Raw genomic sequence first — 11,894 nt, forward strand, 5'->3', positions numbered from 1 at the left:
TTCTCCCAACGTATGCTCATTTTATGTATGACCTCTAACCCTGATCTACCCTGATGTCACATGGTATATTCTACCCGCTGGAGCTCCAGTTCCGATTCTGCTGCTACTACACCTGTTTACCTTTTTTTTTCTTGTATATTGTGATTATTGTCTGTTGTCTGCCACATATTGTCAGGTAAGACACCAGATATTTGTACTATATGTTTTGTAGTTTCTCGGCTACACAACAGCATTGATGTTTATGCAGGGAAACAGGAAGAGGTCTATATTTTCAAAACGAGTACGCAATCGACACAACCCAGTCAAGTTTTCATTTCGCTGATTAATAGGGAGCGCCGCTCGCGTAGCGAGCTCCATAGACAACGTGTACTAATTGAGGAAATTCGAGTTGAAATCTGCACATTGTTCAAAGAAAATTTTGTGGACCCGCGTGAAAGAGTTCTACATATCCCAATAATCCTTTGCGGTGCATAGCAACATGGTGGAACAGGAAGCGTTTCTAAGGAAAATTCTTACCTCTAAATCGCATACATCATTTTCATTTAACAATAAAAAATCCTTTTAAAAGATTGAAGTAAACAGCACATATGCTTAGGTTAAAAAAAATGTACCTATCTGAACTTTTGCTGACATATGACGTCATTTCCTTCCCCGAAATTGTCCGACAATTTACGAAAACTGTCGATCGCAAAAGAAAGTTAAGTATGACGTACTTGATCTCGCGTTTTAATTTCCCGCGATACATTTAGATCAAGCATCTGTACTGGATATAACGTGTAGAAAGTACTCAGTATCAGTGTTAACGGTGACTCTTTGGCTAATTAGTTTTATTTTGATAATTTGTTTGCTTAGTGAATACACATGCAAGTTCCATATTCTAAATTTACTATAGTATTGAATGATTTATTTTTGACGTCGTCGTGTCAATAACTGCCGTCAGCTGAGCAGACAAATTGAATAACGCGCGTTAGCGCGTTATGATAATTTGTCTGCTCACCTGACGGCAGTTATTGACACGACGACGTCAAAAATAAATCATTCAATGCTTATATTTATATTCCCTTACTGAAGAAATCGATTGTTTACTAAAATAAATCGATATAAAGTGTTCTGCCACAGGCCCATTTTCTACGTTGAAGTAAAACGCCCAGCTTTTTACATTCTTTATTCAGCCAATATAGCAGGAAATTTACGGTAACAACTGAAATTTAACAACATATAGACATTCTTACTATACCTAATATAATATGAAAAATTTATCACACACTGCACTTTCATACACACTTGCCAAAAATCTCGAATGAAGTTTTAAATAAATAATCAGAAAATATTACAAATATGTAGATGTAAGAAAAAAGACATACATCGTTGCGCCTTTGCACCACGAAAATATGGATGACGAAGCGTCCCTGACGCTGTAGAGGGTCTTCAAAATGGATCTGTGCGTCCCAGACGCGCGGGAAATAATGTCTCCCAGAAACAGCTTACCGGATGTAATTATCACCAAGTAAATTAGAAACCCAAAACTAACCGGCACCGTAAATTCCGGTGACGTTACACTCCCCGCCTGACGTTCTATAATGTCACTCTGCTTAAGGTGTAAATAAGTGAACTATCTCGGTGATAGGTCTCACATAAGTAATACAAGTTCCGTTTCTAACGGTGCGTAGCTCTACTTTCCGAACATGTCCATCTTTACTTGGGAAGGTACGTTGAACAACTGCCATTGGCCATTCGTATCTAACGGTGTCAGAATCCTTTAAGAGTACTACGTCATCAACGTTGATGTCTTCCTTAGAATAAGTCCATTTCCGCCTGGTTTGAAGACTGTAAAGGTATTCTTGCTGCCATCTTTTCCAGAACTGGTTGGCTAAAAGTTGTGTGTGTTTCCATGATGATCTGTACATGTCCTTCACATCAACTGCTTGAAACGGTCCATAATCAACTTCAGTCTTTTGTGTCAGCAATACTGAAGGGGAAAGAACTGATGGCTTTGTTGGATCTACCGACACGTTCGCTAATGGTCGACTGTTGATAATAGCACAAACTTCATACATAAATGTATTCAAAACATCATGTGTAAGTGGTTTCTTTGACTCCATGATGATAGCATTAAGAATTCTGCGTGCTGTTTGAATGATCCTTTCCCATATCCCTCCCATATGGGATGCATGTGGTGGGTTAAATATCCAAGTAGAGCCATTTTCCACCATATACTTCTTCAGGGTTGGAGATTCTATGTTGATTGCATTGATGTTAAGTGCATCTGTACTCCCAACAAAGTTAGTTCCTCTATCTGAATAAAACTCAGTGACTTTACCGCGCATTGCTACAAAACGCCTGAGGGAATTGATAAAGGCACTGGATGTCATCTCGTCCACCAGCTCTATGTGTACTGCTCTGCTCGTCAAACATGTAAATAAGATTGCCCATCTTTTAGCATTAGCAACTCCTCCTCTAGTTTTTCTAGCTGTCACCTCCCAGGGCCCAAAGGTGTCTACTCCCACATACGTGAACGGTGGTGATGGCTTGCATCGAAAGTCAGGTATATTTCCCATTTTCTGTGTTTCAAGTTTACGTCGTAACTTTCTACAAATTACACACGAGTTTAATAATGATGAAATAAGTCTCTTGGCACCCATTACCCAGTAACCTGCGGATCTCACAGCACCTTCAGTTAGGTGACGTCCCTGATGTTTACATTTCTGATGATGGTGCTTTATAAGCAATCTTGCCACATGTGACTTTTTCGGAACAATAATAGGTCCGTTGGATCCAGCCAGTACATCTCCGGTGAGAATTCTGCCTCCTACACGTAGCAGACCTTCGTTATCCAGATAAGGGTCCAGTTTTTGTAGCGGACTACCTTTGGTGACTGGTTTGTGCTCCTTAAGTCTTTCTATATCCTGTCCATAAGCTTCAAACTGTACACTTTTGATAACAATCTTCTCCATACTTTGGTAAAGCTTTGTTTGACTGAGCTTTTCAAGGTTGATTTTCTGGCGAATAGCACTACGCATGAATGATAGTCCACGAATTAGAGAATCCCAGGTAGAAAATCTTGTGAACACATTTGAGTTCAATCCATGAAGTACACTTGTCTTAACTACAGTGACAGTCCTTCTAACTTCACAGTCATTATCAGGGTCCAATAACGGGTATTTTGAATAATCTTGTTGATTATGATCCAAAATAATCTTTGGCCCAGTTAACCACACAGATGTTGCTAGTTCATTTGCAAAAACGGAACGTGTTCCTATATCAGCTGGATTTTGGTCTGATTTCACAAAGGTCCACTGTTCTGATTTTGAATTTGTAAGTATCCGCTGGACTCGGTTTGACACGTACGTGTGAAATCGTCTGGTCTTGTTATATAAGTATCCTAATATGACACGACTGTCAGAGTAGAACTGCATATCATGAATCTGTGTATCAAGTTGACGCTCGACAAATGAAGCAATTTCTGTTGCAAGAAGAGCTGCGCATAGTTCTAACCTTGGAACTGTATGTCCATGGTGAGGAGCTAGTTTAGATTTTCCGGTTACAAATCCTATGTAGGTTTCTCCCGTGTTTGTAACTTTGATGTAGGTAACAGCAGATATAGCTTTTTCAGATGCATCCGCAAAGGTGTGGAGCTCGATCTTTTCAGCATTCTTCATAGATACTGCAACATATCGCCTAGGTATCTTCACATCGCATAGGTGATGAAGAGAGCTTCGCCATGATCGCCAACGCAGGATTATGTCTCTAGGAAGAGGATCATCCCATCCGAGTTGTAACTGTGTAATGTCACGAAAAATAAATTTTCCAGCCAAAATGACAGGTGACAGGAATCCTATAGGATCGAACAGGCTATGTAAACAAGATAGCACACCACGCTTTGTTTCTGGTACATCTTTGAGATCTGTTGAGAAGATAAAAGCATCTAGTGATAAATTCCAGATTAAGCCCAAACAACTCTGTGCAGGAGTTGTATGTAGATCTAAATGTACATCGCTTAAATCCTTTGCTCTATCCTCTGGTGGTAAAGCATCCATAACAATTTGGCTGTTGGAGGCAAATTTGTGAAATCTAATTTTACCTCTATCTCTTAGAATTTCCTGTGTTCTTAACAAAATATCTAAAGCTTCATTGTCTGTATCGTAAGACGACAGTCCATCATCAACATAGAAGTTTCTTGTAACATAATATTTCACATCACTATCACAAGGTTCTTCTACACATTTGTGGAGACAATATGTGGCGACAGCGGGTGACGGTGAATTCCCGAATAGATGTACACACATTCTGTAGTCTTGAAGAGACTTGGTAGGATCATTGTCTCTAAACCATATGAAACGAACGAAATTTCTGTGTTCTTCATCAATGTGAAACATATGAAACATCTGTTCTATATCTCCAGTGATGGCGACACGCTCCTTACGAAAACGCAAAAGTACGCCGAGTAGATTGTTAGTAAGATCCGGTCCTTGAAGTAAGGAAGAGTTCAATGAATGTCCTCGATAAATGGCTGAAGAGTCAAAAACCATACGGATCTTGTTGGGCTTTTTTGGATGGAATACTGGAAATATGGGAAGATACCAACATTCTTCTCCCTCTTGGACCTCTGGAGCTTCCTCTGCAAATCCATTATCAAACACATTTTCCATAAACTTTATGGCTAAGTTCATTTTCACAGGATCACGCTTAAAAGTTTTCAGCAGTGAATAAGTCCTTTTCAACGCTTGTTCTCTGTTGTTAGGTAGTCTATTTCTGTTTAACTTGAATGGTAACGGAGCTGACCAATGTCCTTTCTCATCTTTATGACACTTTTCCTTCATGATTTCTAAGAATTCTCTGTCCTCGATTGACATTCCTGGAATGTTATCGTCTTTGGTGCGTTCAAAGATCTGAGAAAGCTGAATTCCATTCTCACACGAACACTGAATGTCTGTATCATCTTGATATGTTGAGATTCTCAGATTTGATGAACATGGGGTAAAATGAGTTCCTCGTCCAGACGGTAAAATCTGAGTCTTGTTCACAACCACATGTTGAGGTCTGTGTACTCTACCTAGGCAACATTCTCCTATAACGGCCCAGCCTAAGGGGAGTCGCTGTGCGAAAGGTAGGTTTGGTTTATCAATCTTTTGTTCCAGCACATGATGAGCACTGGGAACATCCCGTCCAATAAGAATCACTTCTGCTTTATCGTCTATTGGTGGGATCTCAGACTCCAAGTCTGATAAATGTTTGTATGGTTTAACTACAGCTGGGGTTGGAATCTCCTCGTATGAAACAGGGATGTCATCACATTCAATAATTGATGGTAAGTGTATTTGTTCGCCACTCTGTATTGAAGATACAACGAAATCAAAGGCTTGTCTCCCGGAGACCATGGCCGAACCACTGCATGATGACAATGTATATGAAATTTCTTGTCCCTTGATTCCAAACTTGTCAAAGAATGATGACTTCGCAAGTGTCCTGCTGCTTTGGTCGTCGAGAATCACATATGCTCTTTTCTTTAAATCTTCACGGCCAACTGGAAAGATGTTCACTAAAATAATCTTTGCACAAGATTTGCCACTGAATGCGGGTGAACAGACTTGAGTACAGTTAGTTGTAAAAGATGATATACTGTTCTCCCCGCCATGCGAATTTTCCTTATCCTCCCCGCCCTGGGAACTGTTAACATGTAAGGCACCACAATGTCTATCACTTTGACACATGTCACACTTTAATTTCACATTACAGTCTCTTGCTAAGTGTTCTTTGGAATCACAACATCTAAAGCAAATTCCATTTTCCTTGAGAAGCTTTTTCCTTGAACCGATAGGAAGGGTACGAAACTTACGACAGTCTTTGATATTATGATTGGATTCAACTCTATGTTCTAAAAAACATGATTTTCTTTGTCCTGTTGACTTGCTAGGCTTAACATCAGTTTTTCTTGAACGAATCTGTCCAGTGTTTTTGGTTTTAGTCTCTTTCTTTGTTGGTTCACTGAACTGAAATCCAGGGTCGTTTCTCACACGACATAAGTCTTGTATAAATTTCACAAAGTATGTAAATGGTGGGTATGGAACACTATGACGCTCCTTATATTCTGAGGCCCTGTTGATCCATTTTTCTCTCCATTGATAAGGAAGTTTGCTTACTATTGGTGCAATTCCAAGAGAGGTGTCATAATAGGATAATGCTGCTGAATATTTAGGGTTTTTCTTCACACCATCCACTTGTGTCAGTAGATCAGACAGTTTGTAAAGTTCTTTAGGGTCCTTTATCATAAGTTGCGGAAAAGCGGCCAACTTCGATTTTAATGAATCATCGATGAGTTCGATTGCCCCATATCTCTCATCTAATCTTGCCCAAATCTGACGTAGTCCCCTTCCAGGATTTCCGGCGTTTGCTTGTTGGATGTCCGCTGCATGTTTAGAGGACTCCGGTCCTAGCCATCTCACAAGTAACTGAAGTTCCTCGAATTCTGAAATCTGCAGGTCCTTTATGATTGAGGTAAAGTTTAGTTTCCATGCGTTGTAAGCCTCTGGTTCATCATTAAAGTTACTAAACCGGGATAACAACACTTCCTTCCTTAACAAGAATTTAGTCACAGTTTCCACTGAATCCTCCTTTGGTCGAGTTAAAGGAACATCAAAGTTATAACTTGAGGGAATTGGTTGAACGATTTTTGGGTTCACACGTAATCTAACACTTGATTCTTGATCTCGAGAAACACTTTCCACATAATCTGCAACACGCTGACCTCTGTCTTTGGGTAGTTCATCTAAGATGGAATTTCTTTCACTTTTGGTTTCACTTTCTTCTCTTTCGAACACTTTGGCTTCTGCATCCGCTATTGCTGCTGAACACGTTTGATTCAGAATTTGTATTTGTCCTTCAATTTTTGACTTCTCGGTTTGAAGGTCAACTTGCTGTCTGACGAAAGCTAATTTAGCTTTTTCTGCTTCTGCCTTCTGTCTTAACAGAACACGAGACTTTGACATTTCACTGACAGAACTTCTACTCTGTGATCGGGATCCTTCGGAACCACTTGCTCGTGATATGGTGTCTGCTGCGTCCAGAAGGGCGTCCTCAATACGGTTCATGAGCTGATCTATGATGTCAGAACGTTTACGAAATCTTGGTTCTTGAATAGAAAATTCTTCATTACTTTCTCTTGTGTTTGTTCTTTTAAGAAATGAAAGAAAGTCATTTGCACAATCAAAGTAAGTACGTTTAAATTTCTGAAGCTCTGCTTTAATCTTGCGTAAGTCTTTAAAATTCTTCTGGTCTATATTTTCATCTATATCAACTAAGATTTCTTCAATCATTGTCCATGCCTTTTGTTCTTGAGAACTATATTTCTTAAGAAATGTCAAAAACTGTTCCATGCCTTTCTTTGTCTGCGTTTTCAGTCGTTTTCCCTCACCTTCCTCTGAAAGAACAGTCTCCTCTTCACTTTCCTCCTCGTCAACTATGGGTATGGGTTTTCCACCAGATGCCATACTGATAATACTGTAGTGATTTTCACATGAAATTATGCCATGAAATTTTGAAAATATATACACATGCTAAAAATGGCATTAGACATGTTAGATGAGAAAAAATGCACAATTAACTTTCAAATTCACATGCACACCACAAATACGTGAAAATTAATGCTTCCTTTCGAAGTACTGATGCATAGAACAGAGTTATCTGGTATTGAAAAAATATTCAACACCAATGGACCAGAAAAAATATTTGACATAGCATATGATCATGATCAATCTATAATATCTGTACTATTGTTCATTTCAAATAATGTCAACATATTATTTGATATAAAGTTACCGATATGTCACTAGTGTTTGCACATATACACACAATGTCCAGGAACACCATGCACCACAAATACCACGAAAAATCCTCCAGCGAAGGTATGGACCAAAATGGGGGGGGGGGGGGGGGAGGGGGGTAGTTGGTTGGAAATCCCAGCTTCACAGGAATCTGCTGTCCACCAGAAAGTCGTCTTATCCCCAGGATAGGCTGCAATCGACTCTCAGAATGGTTGAGGTGGTAAACAAAACGATTTGTTACTGTTCTGCCACAGGCCCATTTTCTACGTTGAAGTAAAACGCCCAGCTTTTTACATTCTTTATTCAGCCAATATAGCAGGAAATTTACGGTAACAACTGAAATTTAACAACATATAGACATTCTTACTATACCTAATATAATATGAAAAATTTATCACACACTGCACTTTCATACACACTTGCCAAAAATCTCGAATGAAGTTTTAAATAAATAATCAGAAAATATTACAAATATGTAGATGTAAGAAAAAAGACATACATCGTTGCGCCTTTGCACCACGAAAATATGGATGACGAAGCGTCCCTGACGCTGTAGAGGGTCTTCAAAATGGATCTGTGCGTCCCAGACGCGCGGGAAATAATGTCTCCCAGAAACAGCTTACCGGATGTAATTATCACCAAGTAAATTAGAAACCCAAAACTAACCGGCACCGTAAATTCCGGTGACGTTACATAAAGTGCAGATCACGGAGGGAGTGAATAAGTAACAGCAAGAACAGCTGTTTTGTAAAACGGGTTTAAACTGGTTTTCACATAGACTGTTGAGATGAGATCGACGAGCATGAAAATATAATCCATGACAAATAACTCTTGAAATGTTGCTCTTAACAATAAAGTCAACTTATGTTGAATAATTATGAAACATGGTGTTTTGACAACATTCATGAAATACATTTTTTTAACCGATAACTTAGAAATCACTGTTTGAGAACTACTTATGTAAATTACTCTTAAATTCATACGCAGTGAATAGGAGTTTCATTTAGAGGCATTTAAACATCACGGAATATAATGGAAGACACAGTAGAATGTAAATATTGTCATATTGATCAAATCATATATGCATAAGTTAGGTAGGTGACAAAAAATAATTAAAACAGAAAAGTCCAATCATTATTAGATCTACGTGCAGCCACGTCATTTTGTACTGAATGAATAAATAAAAGAAAAAAATTAAACTGTTAAAATATCTACATTGTACATGTATTTGTTATAGTTGCATACGTGGTCAAACCTTTCAATAATATTGGCTATCACACACCAGAGAAGGGTGAGGGCACACGTCTACAACGCTTATATAGCGTACAAAAATTAAAAAGATTAAAATCACAATTGATGTCACAGAGTAAAAAAATTAAAACACATATAACAACAAGGAACAAAATGAGAAAAAACACAGACACAATCTATTTTCTTACTGATTTTAATGATCATTATCAAAAAGTAAAGGAATAATAAAACATAATTGTATTTTTGTATTTACATGAAAAAACCCCAAACGGCTTTGTTTTTATCAAAATATTTTGATAAGTCTGTTTAACATTTTATTAATGCTCAATGATAGCATAAGCGTCGAAACCGGGGGGTTGGGGGGCTTAGTCCTCCTCCCCCACTTTTTTTGCAAAGTTAGACCTAACCATTAGGCACATAGCATCATAGAGGGTCCCCCCCCCCCCACACTTTTTCTCGCAGCATACATAATTGTTCCTCAATTTACCTTGAAAAGTTTGAAATACTGAGAAGTTGGAGTAATAGGTAAACTAGCCCCCCCCCCCCCCCCCCCCGTTTTTCATAATTGGGGGGAAAACAATTTTGGTAGGTAAAAATCTTTTTGGAACTATAGGTATACCCCCCCCCCCCCCCTTTCCCCCACGGATTAGGATTTTCATGATTTTGGGAATTAGGTTTTTATGTTTTTGCTTTTCAAGATTTCTGAGGATTAGTCTAGCCCCCCCCCCCCCCCCCCCCCCCACTACTTTCAATTTGCTTCCGACGCCACTGAGTGGTAATTTGTTTAAGTGTATAAGCCTAGGAAGGGAACATTGGAATAAAAGTTTGATAACTTCGGGTTCCTTGCGGTGGTAAAAGTTTTCGAGACAAAGCCAACCGTAAAACATATTAGGCCTAATTGATTGCAGTTGTCAGTATTTTGAATAGCTTTGTTTTGAATCAATTTCTAGGTCAGCTTGATTTCAGAACAAATAAGACCCGGTCTTGTTAAATTACACCTTTTAACGCTAGCTCTCAATTAGATCGGGCACGGACAAGACGTAATAACGTGTGAATTACGTCAGACGTTGTTTTGTGACGTATGGATAATTACCTTAAATGGTCAATATTTTAGTTTTTCTGTCAATTCATATCTTTATGTAAGGTCTTCATAAGATGTAAAAATCAGAAATATTTTAATATTGGACGCATAAAAAAATAATCAAAATTGACATTGATGCGAAAACAGGAAGGTCAAATTTGATTAAACGGATAGAATCATTTGGTTATATGATCTGTTTGACTATGTCAAAATTGTATGAATTTCTTAATATAAGAAGGATGTCTGATAACGAGAAGATTCCTTCCTTAAATCGCTGTAGAGAGGAGTGACAACTTTCTTTTATGACGCTCAAAAATTAGCTTTTGTGCTATCCATCCGCGTGTTTCATAGAGCGCAAGTCAAGAGGAGAGGTCGTGAAAATTTGAGGAAAAAAAAATCAATGAAAATGTGTTCAATTGTAATCAGTGAAGTAAAACAATTTCTTCAAGGAGTTAGCACATTCGATCATTGATCGTTTCCTTACAGCAATTGATGTATGTTTACGTTTTACAGTGTCTTACATCGCTGTCTCACAATAGACAAACCGATCTAACACATGTAATGATTCGAGAATCTTTTTTAATTTTTTTCCCGCCAATAAAAATCTGCATACGTAAAACGGTTTTCTTCTCCATTCTGGGTAACATAATTTACCTGTTTTATAGCGATTATAGCTGTGAAGCATTTATACAGTATCCGTTGTTGCATTGATCAGTTAAACATATTTCAACTTAATAATCAATTTGATAACTTTATCCGTCGAAGCCATAGCTCATACCTAGACCGCATGGTATGTGACACCACCGTTGTGTTTAACGGTTTTCATAAATTGAAGTCTAAGTATTTATAGATCGGTTGTTATAACTTTATTAAATGTAGTTATCACTGCATAATAATATAGAAAGAAAGCAATGTATACGTATATTTTCCGGGCATTAGCAAGGCGTTTGATAGAGTGACCGAGTGAAGGCCTGGACTCATGTTCAAACTTTACAAAGTTTGGCCAAGTATTGTCCTACATCACCAAATTTCATCAAAGCACACTAAATTCAATTGTCCTAAATCAATATGAATCGGAATAGTTTCCAGTAAAACAAGGTGTTCGACAGGGAGGCGTACTATCAACCTGCCTTTATCATGTCTAGACGGTACTATGCATGCTTTACAGTATGGCAGCCCAAATACAGGTATAACCATCATACCTAGCAGAGGCGAGCTCAGGAGAGCAAGTGCACGCAAGCGCTCGCCAAAATCCCCTGTACCCGCCACACAAATTTTGGCAAGCGCTCGCGAGCACTCGCTTTGCTGAACACGCCTTAGATGTCCTCTTTGGCAGATGACTTGTCCTTCATAAGTATTTACCGCGTGTGCTCTAAAGAGTGTTAGATACTGCATACAACTACTTTTTAGTAACCATGGAGGTTTACATTCAGCCGGACTAAACCATGTATTTTAAAGTTCCACTACAAATATTCTATATACGATAGAAATCCCGGCATCTTGGTCCTGCAAAAGTGTATTGTGAACAATCTAATAATCATCTAGGAATTGTTTTATATCAAAAGAGTGGCATTTTCGAATGAATGAACAAGGCACGCGAGAAAAGGCAAACATTCTACTTTGCACATAATTCGTAATTTAAACCGTAATACTGTATCTAATTTCAAAAAGTTGTGATACCATCAGTGCTTTATGGGGAGTAACACGTCTCTTACAAATAAAATTCAACTCAATACATTTCA

At 38.4% G+C, this 11,894-nt stretch overlaps 1 protein-coding gene across 5 annotated transcripts; it reads right to left on the bottom strand.

Moving 5' to 3' along the window:
- Positions 1-1,098: 1,098 nt before the first annotated feature.
- Positions 1,099-8,513, bottom strand: LOC109618685 (uncharacterized). Of its 5 annotated transcripts, XM_066080749.1 has the most exons (3): positions 7,816-8,513; positions 7,412-7,497; positions 1,209-7,129 (listed from the first exon to the last, which is right to left on the bottom strand). In XM_066080749.1, exons 2-3 carry the CDS (start codon positions 7,485-7,487, stop codon positions 1,593-1,595), a joined length of 5,613 nt encoding a protein of 1,870 aa, XP_065936821.1. In that variant the 5' UTR covers positions 7,488-7,497; positions 7,816-8,513; the 3' UTR covers positions 1,209-1,592. The 5 variants fall into 5 exon arrangements, 4 of the variants coding, with proteins under 4 accessions (XP_065936821.1, XP_065936818.1, XP_065936819.1 ...); XR_010712571.1 differs by adding an exon at positions 1,099-1,201 and having other exon boundaries at positions 1,365-8,513; XM_066080746.1 differs by having other exon boundaries at positions 1,209-8,156; positions 8,320-8,513.
- Positions 8,514-11,894: the final 3,381 nt, after the last annotated feature.

The sequence above is a fragment of the Magallana gigas genome, chromosome 4 (genome assembly GCF_963853765.1).
Source record: "Magallana gigas chromosome 4, xbMagGiga1.1, whole genome shotgun sequence".
Taxonomy (NCBI): domain Eukaryota; kingdom Metazoa; phylum Mollusca; class Bivalvia; order Ostreida; family Ostreidae; genus Magallana; species Magallana gigas.

Bases quoted from the DNA above. Each gene is read 5' to 3' on its own strand.
- LOC109618685 (XM_066080746.1), bottom strand. From the start codon at position 7,487: ATGGCATCTGGTGGAAAACCCATACCCATAGTTGACGAGGAGGAAAGT.